Source organism: Salmo salar, chromosome ssa26 (assembly GCF_905237065.1).
Source record: "Salmo salar chromosome ssa26, Ssal_v3.1, whole genome shotgun sequence".
NCBI classification, from domain to species: domain Eukaryota; kingdom Metazoa; phylum Chordata; class Actinopteri; order Salmoniformes; family Salmonidae; genus Salmo; species Salmo salar.
Window position 1 is genome coordinate 52,139,070 of NC_059467.1, and position 17,110 is coordinate 52,156,179.

Below are 17,110 nucleotides of genomic sequence, written 5' to 3' on the forward strand. Positions count from 1 at the left end.
TCTGTTGCTAGGTCAAATACATGTCCCCCGGACCCTTCTGTTGCTAGGTCAAATACATGTCCCCCGGACCCTTCTGTTGCTAGGTCAAATACATGTCCCCCTGACCCTTCTGTTCCTAGGTCAAATACATGTCCCCCTGACCCTTCTGTTGCTAGGTCAAATACATGTCCCCCTGACCCTTCTGTTGCTAGGTCAAATACATGTCCCCCGAACCCTTCTGTTGCTAGGTAAAATACATGTCCCCCGGACCCTTCTGTTGCTAGGTCAAATACATGTCCCCCGGACCCTTCTGTTGCTAGGTCAAATACATGTCCCCCTGACCCTTCTGTTGCTAGGTCAAATACATGTCCCCCTGACCCTTCTGTTGCTAGATCAAATACATGTCCCCCGGACCCTTCTGTTGCTAGGTCAAATACATGTCCCCCTGACCCTTCTGTTGCTAGGTCAAATACATGTCCCCCGGACCCTTCTGTTGCTAGGTCAAATACATGTCCCCCTACCCTTCTGTTGCTAGATCAAAAACATGTCCCCCTGACCCTTCTGTTGCTAGGTCAAATACATGTCCCCCTGACCCTTCTGTTGGACATACTGTTGCTAGGTAAAATACATGTCCCCCTGACCCTTCTGTTGCTAGGTCAAATACATGTCCCCCGACCCGTTCTGTTGCTAGGTCAAATACATGTCCCCCTGACCCTTCTGTTGGACATACTGTTGCTAGGTCAAATACATGTCCCCCGGACCCTTCTGTTGGACATACTGTTGCTAGGTAAAATACATGTCCCCCTGACCCTTCTGTTGCTAGGTCAAATACATGTCCCCCTGACCCTTCTGTTCCTAGGTCAAATACATGTCCCCCTGACCCTTCTGTTGCTAGGTCAAATACATGTCCCCCGGACCCTTCTGTTGCTAGGTCAAATACATGTCCCCCTGACCCTTCTGTTGCTAGGTCAAATACATGTCCCCCGGACCCTTCTGTTGCTAGGTCAAATACATGTCCCCCTACCCTTCTGTTGCTAGATCAAAAACATGTCCCCCTGACCCTTCTGTTGCTAGGTCAAATACATGTCCCCCTGACCCTTCTGTTGCTAGGTCAAATACATGTCCCCCTGACCCTTCTGTTGGACATACTGTTGCTAGGTCAAATACATGTCCCCCTGACCCTTCTGTTGCTAGGTCAAATACATGTCCCCCTGACCCTTCTGTTGCTAGGTCAAAAACATGTCCCTACGACCCTTCTGTTGGACTGGACTGAATATGACAGAGTGAAATTCAGGATGAAAATACAAACTTGTGTTCTCTACAGTGACTGTACCCCAAATGGCACCCTCTTCCATATATAGTGCACTACTTTTAACCAGAGCCCAATGGGTCCTGGTCAAAGGTAGTGCACTGCACTACATAGGGAATAGGGTGCCATTTGGGACTTAGCGAAGCCTCTGGATGTGCCAGATACCCTTCTTCCAAAGGCAGGATGTGCCACACTTCAGTGGTGAGTGGGGCAAGCTGAACCCACTGAAATGATTCTTATTGTTAATGACATCTGTTTGTGTATTGACAGAGCTGATATTTTAAATTTGATTTATTTTACCTTTATTTAAACTAGGCAAGTCAGTTAATAAGAACAAATTCTTATTTTCAATGACGGCCTAGGAACAGTGGGTTAACTGCCTTGTTCAGGGGAACAGAACGACAGCATCCTCAGGGTCCTTCAGAGTGGGATTTAGAGATATAGAAATAAAACACATGACCAACAGTATTCATTCAGAAAAAGCACACTTTATAATTTATTTACTTTGTTTCTGGGCAAGAGTCAAAGTTAACATTTTGGCACAGATATATTTCATTTAATTTTCCCCGTACAACAACTCGTCGAATCGCAGATATAAAAAATAATAATAATAATCGTTTCAAAGCAACAAAATAAATCATAAAAAAAGACTTCAGAACATTTCCTGTGATGTGTTGTGATAGTTAGAAATTGAAACGGTTTAAGTGACAGAGAGCATAATAACTTAAAACAACATCGTTGACAAGCAGCTCAAGCGCTCTAATAAAACAATGTTCAACTACAGCTGCACTCAGTGTCCCAGGCTAGCAGCTGGTTATGAGGCTAGCAGCTGGTTATGAGGCTAGCAGCTGGGTGCCACACTAGCCAAGGGATATGAGGCTAGCAGCTGGTTATGAGGCTAGCAGCTGGGTACCACACTAGCCAAGGGTTATGAGGCTAGCAGCTGGTACCACACTAGCCAAGGGTTATGAGGCTAGCAGCTGGTTATGAGGCTAGCAGCTGGTACCACACTAGCCAAGGGTTATGAGGCTAGCAGCTGGTACCACACTAGCCAAGGGTTATGAGGCTAGCAGCTGGTACCACACTAGCCAAGGGTTATGAGGCTAGCAGCTGGTGCTGAAGTTATGAGGCTAGCAGCTGGTACCACACTAGCCAAGGGTTATGAGGCTAGCAGCTGGTGCCACACTAGTAAAGGGTTATGAGGCTAGCAGCTGGTACCACACTAGCCAAGGGTTATGAGGCTAGCAGCTGGTACCACACTAGCCAAGGGATATGAGGCTAGTAGCTGGTACCACACTAGCCAAGGGTTATGAGGCTAGCAGCTGGTGCCACACTAGCCAAGGGTTATGAGGCTAGCAGCTGGTTATGAGGCTAGCAGCTGGTACCACACTAGCCAAGGGATATGAGGCTAGCAGCTGGTTATGAGGCTAGCAGCTGGTTATGAGGCTAGCAGCTGGTTATGAGGCTAGCAGCTGGTTATGAGGCTAGCAGCTGGTGCCACACTAGCCAAGGGATATGAGGCTAGCAGCTGGTGCCACACTAGCCAAGGGTTATGAGGCTAGCAGCTGGTGCCACACTAGCCAAGGGTTATGAGGCTAGCAGCTGGTGCCACACTAGTAAAGGGATATGAGGCTAGTAGCTGGTACCACACTAGCCAAGGGTTATGAGGCTAGCAGCTGGTACCACACTAGCCAAGGGTTATGAGGCTAGCAGCTGGTACCACACTAGCCAAGGGTTATGAGGCTAGCAGCTGGTACCACACTAGCCAAGGGTTATGAGGCTAGCAGCTGGTGCCACACTAGCCAAGGGTTATGAGGCTAGCAGCTGCTACCACACTAGCCAAGGGTTATGAGGCTAGCAGCTGGTACCACACTAGCCAAGGGTTATGAGGCTAGCAGCTGGTACCACACTAGCCAAGGGTTATGAGGCTAGCAGCTGGTACCACACTAGCCAAGGGTTATGAGGCTAGCAGCTGGTGCCACACTAGCCAAGGGTTATGAGGCTAGCAGCTGCTACCACACTAGCCAAGGGTTATGAGGCTAGCAGCTGGTACCACACTAGCCAAGGGTTATGAGGCTAGCAGCTGGTACCACACTAGCCAAGGGTTATGAGGCTAGCAGCTGGTACCACACTAGCCAAGGGTTATGAGGCTAGCAGCTGGTACCACACTAGTAAAGGGTTATGAGGCTAGTAGCTGGTACCACACTAGCCAAGGGTTATGAGGCTAGCAGCTGGTTATGAGGCTAGTAGCTGGTACCACACTAGCCAAGGGTTATGAGGCTAGCAGCTGGTACCACACTAGCCAAGGGTTATGAGGCTAGCAGCTGGTTATGAGGCTAGCAGCTGGTACCACACTAGCCAAGGGTTATGAGGCTAGCAGCTGGTACCACACTAGCCAAGGGATATGAGGCTAGCAGCTGGTACCACACTAGCCAAGGGTTATGAGGCTAGCAGCTGGTACCACACTAGCCAAGGGTTATGAGGCTAGCAGCTGGTACCACACTAGCCAAGGGTTATGAGGCTAGCAGCTGGTACCACACTAGCCAAGGGATATGAGGCTAGCAGCTGGTACCACACTAGCCAAGGGTTATGAGGCTAGCAGCTGGTACCACACTAGCCAAGGGTTATGAGGCTAGCAGCTGGTACCACACTAGCCAAGGGTTATGAGGCTAGCAGCTGGTACCACACTAGCCAAGGGTTATGAGGCTAGCAGCTGGTACCACACTAGCCAAGGGTTATGAGGCTAGCAGCTGGTACCACACTAGTAAAGGGTTTTATCCCTAATCGCACCCTTTTCCCTTTTAAAGTCCTCTACAGGCCTATGGTGGGCCCTGGTCCAAAACAATGCATTATAAAGGGAATAGGGTGGGCCCTGGTCCAGAACAATGCATTATAAAGGGAATAGGGTGGGCCCTGGTCCAGAACAATGCACTATAAAGGGAATAGGGTGGGCCCTGGTCCAAAACATTGCATTATAAAGGGAATAGGGTGGGCCCTGGTCCAGAACAATGCATTATAAAGGGAATAGGGTGGGCCCTGGTCCAAAACATTGCATTATAAAGGGAATAGGGTGGGCCCTGGTCCAGAACATTGCATTATAAAGGGAATAGGGTGGGCCCTGGTCCAAAACATTGCATTATAAAGGCAATAGGGTGGGCCTTGGTCCAAAACATTGCATTATAAAGGGAATAGGGTGGGCCCTGGTCCAAAACATTGCATTATAAAGGGAATAGGGTGGGCCCTGATCCAGAACATTGCATTATAAAGGGAATAGGGTGGGCCCTGGTCCAGAACATTGCATTATAAAGGGAATAGGGTGGGCCCTGGTCCAAAACATTGCATTATAAAGGGAATAGGGTGGGCCCTGGTCCAGAACATTGCATTATAAAGGGAATAGGGTGGGCCCTGGTCCAGAACAATGCACTATAAAGGGAATAGGGTGGGCCCTGGTCCAAAACATTGCATTATAAAGGGAATAGGGTGGGCCCTGGTCCAAAACAATGCATTATAAAGGGAATAGGGTGGGCCCTGGTCCAAAACAATGCATTATAAAGGGAATAGGGTGGGCCCTGGTCCAAAACAATGCATTATAAAGGGAATAGGGTGGGCCCTGGTCCAGAACATTGCATTATAAAGGGAATAGGGTGGGCCCTGGTCCAGAACAATGCATTATAAAGGGAATAGGGTGGGCCCTGGTCCAGAACATTGCATTATAAAGGGAATAGGGTGGGCCCTGGTCCAAAACAATGCACTATAAAGGGAATAGGGTGGGCCCTGATCCAGAACAATGCACTATAAAGGGAATAGGGTGGGCCCTGGTCCAGAACAATGCACTATAAAGGGAATAGGGTGGGCCCTGGTCCAAAACATTGCATTATAAAGGGAATAGGGTGGGCCCTGATCCAGAACAATGCACTATAAAGGGAATAGGGTGGGCCCTGGTCCAGAACAATGCACTATAAAGGGAATAGGGTGCCATTTGGGACAAAACCAATCGTTTCTTCTTACAAGGCACAACATCCCTCATGTTCAAAACACATCACCTTTACTTTGCTCGTTGGAGACTTTGTGGGTTTTTAACACTACAATAACAACTGAATGATGGTGCCAGAGATATATTTACAGTAGGTTATATCCCTATGGGGGCCACTGGATTGTGCTCTCTAAGGCCTGTATGGAGGGAAGAACAGTAAGTATGTATTTCTTAGTCAGCTGATTGTTTTATTTATTTATAATTAAATTCAACTCTGTTACATTAATACAGACTATAACAGTGGGTTAATCTCACCTATGTATTATTAAGATAGGTGTGTGTTACAGGTAAAACACGGGGGGGGGTATTGGTGTCTCTCTACCGGATAACAAGTAGATGAATTAGGAGATGAGGTGGTAGGGTAGTCTCACCGAACATTATATTGGTTTCTATATCAGATTAGACACTACACTTTATAGATATATATATGTGTGTGTGTGTGTGTGTGTGTGTGTGTGTGTGTGTGTGTGTGTGTGTGTGTAAGTGTGTGTGTGACCTTTGACAACTGTCCACCCGCTTTACACAACAAAAGAAAGCAGATTAAACCCTAAATCAGCATGAATCCCTCTAAAGCCCATTAAACCCTAAAATCAGCATGAATCCCTCTAAAGCCCATTAAACCCTAAAATCAGCATGAATCCCTCTAAAGCCCATTAAACCCTAAATCAGCATGAATCCCTCTAAAGCCCATTAAACCCTAAAATCAGCATGAATCCCTCTAAAGCCCATTAAACCCTAAAATCAGCATGAATCCCTCTAAAGCCCATTAAACCCTAAAATCAGCATGAATCCCTCTAAAGCCCATTAAACCCTAAAATCAGCATGAATCCCTCTAAAGCCCATTAAACCCTAAAATCAGCATGAATCCCTCTAAAGCCCATTAAACCCTAAAATCAGCATGAATCCCTCTAAAGCCCATTAATCCCTAAAATCAGCATGAATCCCTCTAAAGCCCATTAAACCCTAAAATCAGCATGAATCCCTCTAAAGCCCATTAAACCCTAAAATCAGCATGAATCCCTCTAAAGCCCATTAAACCCTAAATCAGCATGAATCCCTCTAAAGCCCATTAAACCCTAAAATCAGCATGAATCCCTCTAAAGCCCATTAAACCCTAAAATCAGCATGAATCCCTCTAAAGCCCATTAAACCCTAAAATCAGCATGAATCCCTCTAAAGCCCATTAAACCCTAAAATCAGCATGAATCCCTCTAAAGCCCATTAAACCCTAAAATCAGCATGAATCCCTCTAAAGCCCATTAAACCCTAAAATCAGCATGAATCCCTCTAAATGTAACAGTTACAGTATAAAACATAACAGACTAAGGCAATGGATGACGTCATCACATTAAAAGACATAGTGACTTTAACTCTCATACAAACTTTGGTCATTTTTAATAAAAAACAATTCGGCAAAAGTTTGTTTTAAGTTTGTTTTTTAAAGTAGCATTTACAAAGAAAATGTCTTCTGTACTTTTATATAAGAGAAACATTGATAAATATAAAGCAACGTGCCTAGCCTTTACACACGGCTGCATTGGGATGACACAGGACATAAAGGACACACAGAGAGAGGGATTAAAAAGTCAAGTGCTGCTTTTAAAGTCACTAAGGAGGGGAAAGGGAGATTCTTTAGGGTGTATATCCCAAATCGCATTCCCTGTTGCCAATATAGTGCACTACTTTTGACCAGAGCCCCATAGGACCTATAGTAGTGCACTATATAGGGGTTAGGGATGCCAATTAGGAGGCAAGGCTATGATTGACGTGCTCTGACTGTACATGATGAGAGAAACAGAGAAAGTCCTCCCTGATGAATCGCATGGACTAGTGGGTTAAAAATACATCATATTCAATACTGTGTCTTCCCCTTAGGCTTCCTGACGTCCAGGTTCATCACTACAGAGGGGATGAGAGGAATATTCAATACTGTCTCTCTCCCTTAGTCTTCCTGACGTCCAGGTTCATCACTACAGAGGGGATGAGAGGAGTATTCAATACTGTCTCTCTCCCTTAGTCTTCCTGACCGTCCAGGTTCATCACTACGGAGGGGATGAGAGGAATATTCAATACTGTCTCTCTCCCTTAGGCTTCCTGACCGTCCAGGTTCATCACTACAGAGGGGATGAGAGGAATATTCAATACTGTCTCTCTCCCTTAGTCTTCCTGACGTCCAGGTTCATCACTACAGAGGGGATGAGAGGAATATTCAATACTGTCTCTCTCCCTTAGTCTTCCTGACCGTCCAGGTTCATCACTACAGAGGGGATGAGAGGAGTAGGTCTGCATAGCCAGGTCTGAAGACCGCACAAACAGATCTGGGACCAGGCTATGGTCATCAAGCATCGATGCTGGATCTAGGCTGGGGTTTGGGAAATGTATGAAATTAGAGACTTTCATGGATCTGATAATCTCATGGCCTGGGTCCCTCCTGGTCCTGCTGGCCGTGACTTGCTGTGGCTGGGTCCTGTGGACTGGGCGTGCCTGCGTGGCCCTGTGGACTGGGTCTCATATCTGCTTGTGTCTTGTCAAGTCCTATGGTTGTTGTTATTGCTGTTTGGCCTGACCATGACCATAGGAGTTGGGTAACAGAGCACAAACCAATCAGGGACCAGGATCCGGTCATCAATCAACAACACTCTCTCTGGGCTGGTGTTTAGGAAGTTTATAAAGTTGGTGCTTTCAGCCCTATCTTCTCCCCTCTTTGATCTCCCTCCCTCCCTCCCTCCCTCCCGAGTGGCCTCCCAGTGCTAGAGGCGTCACTACAGACCCTGGTTCGATTCCAGGCTTTATCACAACCGGCCGTGATTGGGAGTCCCATAGGACGGCGCATAATTGGACCAGCGTCGTCCGGGTTTTGGGAGGGTTTGGCCGGAGGGGCTTTACTTTGCTCATCGCGCTCTAGCGACTCCTTGTGGTGGGCCGGGTGCCTGCGGGCTGACCCCGGTCGTCAGTTAAACTGTGTTTCCTCCGACACATTGGTGCGGCTGGCTTCCGGGTTAACCTGATGGGTGTTGTTGGTAATAAAAAAAACTATTATGTGTGTAACCTTTATTTAACCTTTATTTAACTAGGCAAGTCAGTTAAGAACAAATTCTTATTTACAATCACGGCCTACCTCTGCCAAATCCTAACCTGGACGACGCTGGGCTAATTGTGCGCCGCCCTATGGGACTCCCAATCACGGCCGGTTGTGATAATGCCTGGAATCGAACCAGGGTCTGTAGTGACGTCTCTAGCACTGAGATGCAGTGCCTTAGACCGCTGCGCCACTCGGGTGCCCTTAAAGAGCGAGGTTTGGCGGGTCATGTTTCGGAGGACGCATGACTCCGCCTTCATCTCTCCCGAGAACATTGGAAAGTTGCAGCGATGAGGCAAGATCATAATTAGGGAGAAAAAAGGGGGGTAAAAAAAAAAAGTATATAAATATATATTATATATTATAGAGAGGAGAGGAGAGGAGAGGAGAGGAGAAGGAGAAGGAGAAGGAGAGGACAGGGGAGGAGAAGAGAGGTGAGGTGAGGAGAGGTGAGGAGAGGAGAGGAGAGGAGAGGAGAGGAGAGGAGAGGAGAGGAGAGGAGAGGAGAGGAGAGGAGAGGAGAGGAGAGGAGAGGGAGAGGAGAGGAGAGGAGAGGGAGAAGGAGAAGGAGAGGACAGGGGAGGAGAAGAGAGGTGAGGAGAGGAGAGGAGAGGAGAGGAGAGGAGAGGAGAGGAGAGGAGAAGAGAGGAGAAGGAGGAGAAGGAGAGGACAGGGACAGGGGAGGAGAAGAGAGGTGAGGTGAGGTGAGGAGAGGTGAGGAGAGGAGAGGAGAGGAGAGGAGAGGAGAGGAGAGGAGAGGAGAGGAGAGGAGAGGAGAGGAGAGGAGAGGAGAGGAGAGGAGAGGAGAGGGAGAGGAGAGGAGAGGAGAGGAGAGGGAGAGGGAGGGAGAGGGAGAGGAGAGGAGAGGGAGAGAGGAGAGGGAGAGGAGAGGAGAGGAGAGGAGAGGAGAGGAGAGGAGAGGAGAGGAGAGGAGAGGAGAGGAGAGGAGAGGAGAGGAGAGGAGAGGAGAGGAGAGGAGAGGAGAGGAGAGGAGAGGAGAGGGCTGGGGGTTAAATGGAGCGTTAGATGGATACACCCCATAAGGCCTGGGTAATGTGGCGGTCCGGCTACAGACAGACATATCTTTCCAAATCGGATTACATCTTGACATTGACTTATATTCAAGTGTAGGAAACAGACAATGCAGAACCTGAACCCCTGCAGGGAGTTTGGTGGGGGGGGGGGATAGAAATGCATAATATGAAAACTGGTAGTGTTTTACCACATGGACGGACAGCCCCAAATCTGGACCACAATGCACTGTGTCTGTCTATCTGTGACTGTACCAGCTGCCACATCAAAACTCTCAGCCTTCGTCTCCCAAATGGCACCCTATTCCCTATGGGGCCCTGGTCAAAAGTAGTGCACTATATAGGGAATAGGGTGCTATTTTGGGCATGCTCATTATACTTCCCTCAATGACATCATGGCTGTGTTAGTCCAACATCCTGTGTGTGTGTTTGTAATGTATGTCTGAATCTATAGAGACTCTGGATCCAGAGTTACTGAAGGAGATGAGTGTGTGTGTGTGTGTGTGTGTGTGTGTGTGTGTGTGTGTGTGTGTGTGTGTGTGTGTGTGTGTGTGTGTGTGTGTGTGTGTGTGTGTGTAATGTGTGTGTGTGTGTGTGTGTGTAATGTATGTCTGAATCTATAGAGACTGTGGATCCAGAGTTACTGAAGGAGATGAGTGTGTGTGTGTGTGTGTGTGTGTGTGTGTGTGTGTGTGTGTGTGCGTGCGTGCGTGTGTTATTGGTGTGTGTGTGTGCGTGCGTGCGTGTGTGTGTGTGCGTGCGTGTGTGTTATTGATGTCGGAGTGTGTGAGGCAGTGAGGGAAGATGATTGCCCATTAAAAGCTGATTTGAAATCAGTCTTGTGTTGTTCTCCCTAGCGGTATTGGTTAGGACTTGGTTGAGTCGGCTGATCCTAGATCAACTGTAACCAGAGATGTAGTTAGGAAGCCATTACAGCTGAGTGGGTCCTCTGCTGCGCGCCAGCGACTCACTGCCAGGAGGGGGCGCTGTGACCAGGCTCCTCAGGTACACACAGGGGTTCCTCTTCCTCCCTAGACCCTGGGCCAGGGGGGGAGGGGGCCCAGGGGGCCCAGGGGGCCTGACAGAGGAGGACATGAGAGGCTGCAGCTCTTGCTCCTGGTCAGGCAAGGCACCATCTTCCTCTTCCTTCTCCTCTCCTCCTGGAGGGAACTCAAACCGAGCGATTCCCTGAGCCACTATCGACCCAGAACCTCTGGATCCAAAACCAGACCCGCTAACTCCACTGCCGGAGTATGAGACAGGACGGGGCCCACCCATCCTGGACAGGGCGCTGACCCGGGGGTGTAAAGGCTCTACGGGGCCCGGCGGGGAGCCCAGGCTCTCTAAGGAGGAAATGCTTTGGTTCCAGGCCTGCTGTAGGTCTATGGGGATGATTTTAGTGGCCTCCATGGAAACACACACCGGCAGGGTTCCAATACCGCCCTTCCAGGGCAGGTTCCGCTCGCCGCAGGTGGGGGACGGAGGGCCCACGGAGGGGCTCTGACACACCTCCAGACCAGCCGGGACTGAGACAGGACACAGGTCAGACAGAGGAGCATACAGTCAGGATACTGTATTAGTACAGTGTTTAGACAGGGACACCGGGTTATTTTCTGAGGTTTCTAGTCTCTCCTGTGTCGATGTGTCCTTACCAGATTTGGGTCGTTCTTTAGGCGTATCTGGAACTTTTCGAGCCACAAAGGTGATGCCAACGTCCTCCTCCTTCTCTGGCTCCAAGTGTTCCCCCTTCTCATCCTCCGACTCCACTGGCACCACCACAGGATCTGAGGGGGCATCACAGACACATGAACACTACAGTACCCACAATGCACCACCACAGGATCTGAGGGGGCATCACAGACACATGAACACTACATTACCCACAATGCACCTTCATAAGCTCCGAGGGGGCATCACAGACACATGAACACTACAGTACCCACAATGCACCTTCATAAGCTCCGAGGGGGCATCACAGACACATGAACACTACAGTACCCACAATGCACCACCACAGGATCTAAGGCGGCATCACAGACACATGAACACTACAGTACCCACAATGCACCTTCATAAGCTCTGAGGGGGCATCATAGACACTTGAACACTACAGTACCCACAATGCACCTTCATAAGCTCCAAGGGGGCATCATAGACACATGAACACTACAGTACCCACAATGCACCACCACTGGATCTAAGGGGACATCACAGACACATGAACACTACAGTACCCACAATGCACCTCAACAGGCTCTGAGGGGGCATCACAGACACATGAACACTACAGTACCCACAATGCACCACCACAGGATCTAAGGGAACATCACAGACACATGAACACTACAATACCCATAATGCACTACCATATGATCTGAGGCGGCATCATAGGCTCATGAACACTACAGTACCCACAATGCACGACCACAGGATCTGAGGCGGCATCATAAACACATGAACACTACAGTACCCACAATGCACCACCACAGGATCTGAGGCGGCATCATAGACACATGAACACTACAGTACCCACAATGCACCACCACAGAATCTGAGGCGGCATCATAGACACATGAACACTACAGTACCCACAATGCACCACCATAGGATCTGAGGGGACATCACAGACACATGAACACTACATTACCCACAATGCACCACCACAGGATCTGAGGGGGCATCACAGACACACGAACACTACATTACCCACAATGCACCACCACAGGATCTGAGGCAGCATCACAGACACATGAACACTACAGTACCCACAATGCACCACCATAAGATCTGAGGTGGCATCATAGACATATGAACACTACAGTACCCACAATGCACCACCACAGGATCTGAGGCAAATATATTTTATTTTTACCAACTCCTATGCTCTGTCTCAGTGTCCACACTTGCATACTACCTAGTGTGAACCCATGTTATGCCTGAGCATCCTAGATAATGTACTACTAGTGTGGATATTGGAATGTAGCCCTAGAGTCCAGAAGCCCACAGAAATAGTTTGAGAGAACGGGGAACACAGGTTATGATGGAATGATATTGAAATCCAGACTCTCTTTCCAGTGTGTGTGTCAGTGAGCGACTCACCTTTGTCTTGCCAGCTGACGTTCCGTCGAGGTTTGTCGTTGAGGTCCGGTTCTTTTACGTCCGATCCTCTTCGCTGTAGGACGGAGAGAAAACACCAGTTATAATGTCTATCACAGGCAGGACCCACAGGAAACCATCTCATTCATTCCAGAGGAGGCTGGTGGGAGGGAGCTATAGGACAGGCTCGTTGTAACAGCTGGAATGGAATAAATGGAAACGGAGTCTAACATGTTGTTTCCATGTGTTTGATCCCATTCCGTTGATTCCATTCCAGCCAATAACATAAGGTCATCCTCCTATAGCTCCTCCCACGAGCATCTTCTAATTACTTTGTATTTCTCCCTTCCGCAACAGAGAACATCCTGGTCCCTGGCTATACCGCTGGCTATACCGCTGGCTAAACCGCTGGCTATACCGCTGGCTATACCGCTGGCTATACCGCTGGCTAAACCGCTGGCTATACCGCTGGCTATACCGCTGGCTAAACCGCTGGCTATACCGCTGGCTATACCGCTGGCTATACCGCTGGCTATACCGCTGGCTAAACCGCTGGCTATACCGCTGGCTATACCGCTGGCTAAACCGCTGGCTATACCGCTGGCTATACCGCTGGCTAAACCGCTGGCTAAACCGCTGGCTATACCGCTGGCTATACCGCTGGCTAAACCGCTGGCTATACCGCTGGCTATACCGCTGGCTACACCGCTGGCTACACCGCTGGCTACACCGCTGGCTATACCGCTGAAGGCCCTGGCTATATACCGTTGAAGGACCTGGCTATATACCGCTGAAGGACCTGGCTATATACCGCTGAAGGACCTGGCTATATACAGCTGAAGGACCTGGCTATACCGCTGAAGGACCTGGCTATACCGCTGAAGGACCTGGCTATACCGCTGAAGGCCCTGGCTATACCGCTGAAGGACCTGGCTAAACCGCTGAAGGCCCTGGCTATACCGCTGAAGGACCTGGCTATACCGCTGAAGGACCTGGCTAAACCGCTGAAGGACCTGGCTAAACCGCTGAAGGACCTGGCTATACCGCTGAAGGCCCTGGCTAAACCGCTGAAGGACCTGGCTACACCGCTGAAGGACCTGGCTATACCGCTGAAGGACCTGGCTAAACCACTGAAGAACCTGGCTAAACCGCTGAAGGACCTGGCTATACCGTTGAAGGACCTGGCTATACCGCTGGCTATACCGCTGAAGGACCTGGCTATACCGCTGAAGGACCTGGCTACACCGCTGAAGGACCTGGCTACACCGTTGAAGGCCCTGGCTATACCGCTGAAGGACCTGGCTATACCGCTGAAGGACCTGGCTATACCGCTGAAGGACCTGGCTATACCGCTGAAGGACCTGGCTATACCGCTGAAGGACCTGGCTATACCGCTGAAGGACCTGGCTATACCGCTGAAGGCCCTGGCTATACCGCTGAAGGCCCTGGCTAAACCGCTGGCTATACCGCTGAAGGACCTGGCTAAACCGCTGGCTAAACCGCTGAAGGACCTGGCTATATACCGTTGAAGGCCCTGGCTATACCGCTGAAGGCCCTGGCTATACCGCTGGCTATACCGCTGAAGGACCTGGCTACACCGCTGAAGGACCTGGCTACACCGCTGAAGGACCTGGCTAAACCGCTGAAGGACCTGGCTATACCGCTGAAGGCCCTGGCTATACCGCTGGCTATACCGCTGAAGGACCTGGCTATACCGCTGAAGGCCCTGGCTATACCGCTGAAGGACCTGGCTAAACCGCTGGCTAAACCGCTGAAGGCCCTGGCTATACCGCTGGCTATACCGCTGAAGGACCTGGCTATACCGCTGAAAGCCCTGGCTATACCGCTGAAGGACCTGGCTATACCGTTGAAGGCCCTGGCTAAACCGCTGAAACCTGGCTATACCGTTGAAGGACCTGGCTATACCGCTGAAGGCCCTGGCTATACCGCTAAAGGACCTGGCTATACCGTTGAAAGACCTGGCTATACCGCTGAAGGACCTGGCTATACCGCTGAAGGACCTGGCTATACCGTTGAAGGACCTGGCTAAACCGCTGAAGGCCCTGGCTAAACCGCTGAAGGACCTGGCTATACCGCTGAAGGACCTGGCTACACCGCTGAAGGACCTGGCTATACCGCTGAAGGACCTGGCTAAACCACTGAAGAACCTGGCTAAACCGCTGAAGGACCTGGCTATACCGTTGAAGGACCTGGCTATACCGCTGGCTATACCGCTGAAGGACCTGGCTATACCGCTGAAGGACCTGGCTACACCGCTGAAGGCCCTGGCTATACCGCTGAAGGACCTGGCTATACCGCTGAAGGACCTGGCTATACCGCTGAAGGACCTGGCTATACCGCTGAAGGACCTGGCTATACCGTTGAAGGCCCTGGCTAAACCGCTGAAACCTGGCTATACGGTTGAAGGCCCTGGCTAAACCGCTGAAACCTGGCTATACCGCTGAAGGACCTGGCTATACCGCTGAAAGCCCTGGCTATACCGCTGAAGGCCCTGGCTATACCGCTGAAGGACCTGGCTATACCGCTGAAGGACCTGGCTATACCGCTGAAGGACCTGGCTAAACCGCTGAAAGCCCTGGCTATACCGCTGAAGGACCTGGCTATACCGCTGAAGGACCTGGCTATACCGCTGAAGGACCTGGCTATACCGCTGGCTATACCGTTGAAGGACCTGGCTAAACCGCTGGCTATACCGCTGAAGGCCCTGGCTATACCGCTGAAGGACCTGGCTAAACCGCTGAAAGCCCTGGCTATACCGCTGAAGGACCTGGCTATATACCGCTGAAGGCCCTGGCTATACCACTAAAACCCAGTACAGACAACCCAATCCAATCGTTTATTTTAGAGATGCTAAAGTCTCCCCCTTATCCTGGCTCCCTGCTGAAGTTACACAGAGATAATAACAGAACAGTAACCTATGTAACAATAGATACAGTAAAGCGGAGAGATGTGAGATGTAGGAGTCCCTGCCTTTTTCTGGCTGCGGTCCTTCTTGTGGCGTTTGTGTCGGGTGGTCTTGAATGTCTCCATTCGACTCTTCATATTTCTCTGGAAGATCTCTCTGTCCTGACGCTCGTGGTCCCCCACTGTCATGAAGTGTCTGCTGTAGTGGGACTGGTACTATGGACGGGGGGAGAGAGGAGGGGAGAGAGAGGAGGGGAGAGAGAGGAGAGGAGAGAGAGGAGAGGAGAGAGAGGAGGGGAGAGAGAGGAGAGGAGAGAGAGGAGGGGAGAGAGGAAAGAGGAGGGGAGAGAGAGGAGGGGAGAGAGAGGGGAGAGAGAGGAGAGAGAGAGGGGAGAGAGGAGGGGAGAGACAGGAGAGGAGACAGGAGGGGAGAGAGGAGGGGACAGAGAGGAGAGGGGAGGGGAGAGAGAGGAGAGGGGAGGGGAGAGAGAGGAGAGAGGAGGGGACAGAGAGGAGGGAGAGGAGAGAGAGAGAGAGGAGAGGGGAGAGGAGAGGGGAGGAACAGAGAGAGTTACAGGACTGACTTTGATGTGACAATTGTTTTGGAGAGTAAGTACTGCTGATGCTGGAATGTATATTATGTCCCATTCTATACAGACGGTCTAGCGCGAGAGGCCCGTAGAGAGCGATGAGGAGGGTTGTGTGTGTGTGTGTGTGTGTGTGTGTGTGTGTGTGTGTGTGTGTGTGTGTGTGTGTGTGTGTGTGTGCGTGCGTGCGTGCGTGTGACAGTGCTGACAGGGCCGTACCCGTCTCCTGGGTTTGTACAGGTTCCCAGCCAGGAAGTGATGCGTTTCTGACTCCTCCTCCACCTTAGCTCCCGGCACGTTGTCAATTACCTGGAGGTCAAGACAGACTCCACTACCGTTCTCTCTCCTGTAGGGAGGACAGAGACATAAAGACAGACTCCACTACCGTTCTCTCTCCTGTAGGGAGGACAGAGACATAAAGACAGACTCCTGTAGGGAGGACAGAGACATAAAGACAGACTCCTGTAGGGAGGACAGAGACATAAAGACAGACTCCACTACCGTTCTCTCTCCTGTAGGGAGGACAGAGACATAAAGACAGACTCCACTACCGTTCTCTCTCCTGTAGGGAGGACAGAGACATAAAGACAGACTCCTGTAGGGAGGACAGGGACATAAAGACAGACTCCACTACCGTTCTCTCTCCTGTAGGGAGGACAGAGACATAAAGACAGACTCCTGTAGGGAGGACAGAGACATAAAGACAGACTCCTGTAGGGAGGACAGAGACATAAAGACAGACTCCTGTAGGGAGGACAGAGACATAAAGACAGACTCCTGTAGGGAGGACAGAGACATAAAGACAGACTCCACTACCGTTCTCTCTCCTGTAGGGAGGACAGAGACATAAAGACAGACTCCACTACCGTTCTCTCTCCTGTAGGGAGGACAGAGACATAAAGACAGACTCCTGTAGGGAGGACAGAGACATAAAGACAGACTCCTGTAGGGAGGACAGAGACATAAAGACAGACTCCACTACCGTTCTCTCTCCTGTAGGGAGGACAGAGACATAAAGACAGACTCCACTACCGTTCTCTCTCCTGTAGGGAGGACAGAGACATAAAGACA

The 17,110-nt window shown here is 50.2% G+C and overlaps 1 protein-coding gene across 1 annotated transcript in view; it reads right to left on the bottom strand.

The window, feature by feature from the left end:
- Window positions 1-9,346: 9,346 nt before the first annotated feature.
- The window catches only part of slc9a5 (solute carrier family 9 member A5), a 105,143-nt gene continuing 97,379 nt past the window's right edge, over window positions 9,347-17,110 (bottom strand). The window contains exons 13-17 of the mRNA XM_045708756.1: window positions 16,259-16,385; window positions 15,519-15,668; window positions 12,531-12,603; window positions 11,084-11,215; window positions 9,347-10,957 (exon numbers count right to left, since the gene is read on the bottom strand). Coding sequence (XP_045564712.1) covers window positions 10,362-10,957; window positions 11,084-11,215; window positions 12,531-12,603; window positions 15,519-15,668; window positions 16,259-16,385 — 1,078 coding nt within the window. The 3' untranslated portion in view covers window positions 9,347-10,361. The remainder of the gene's footprint in view (window positions 10,958-11,083; window positions 11,216-12,530; window positions 12,604-15,518; window positions 15,669-16,258; window positions 16,386-17,110) is intronic.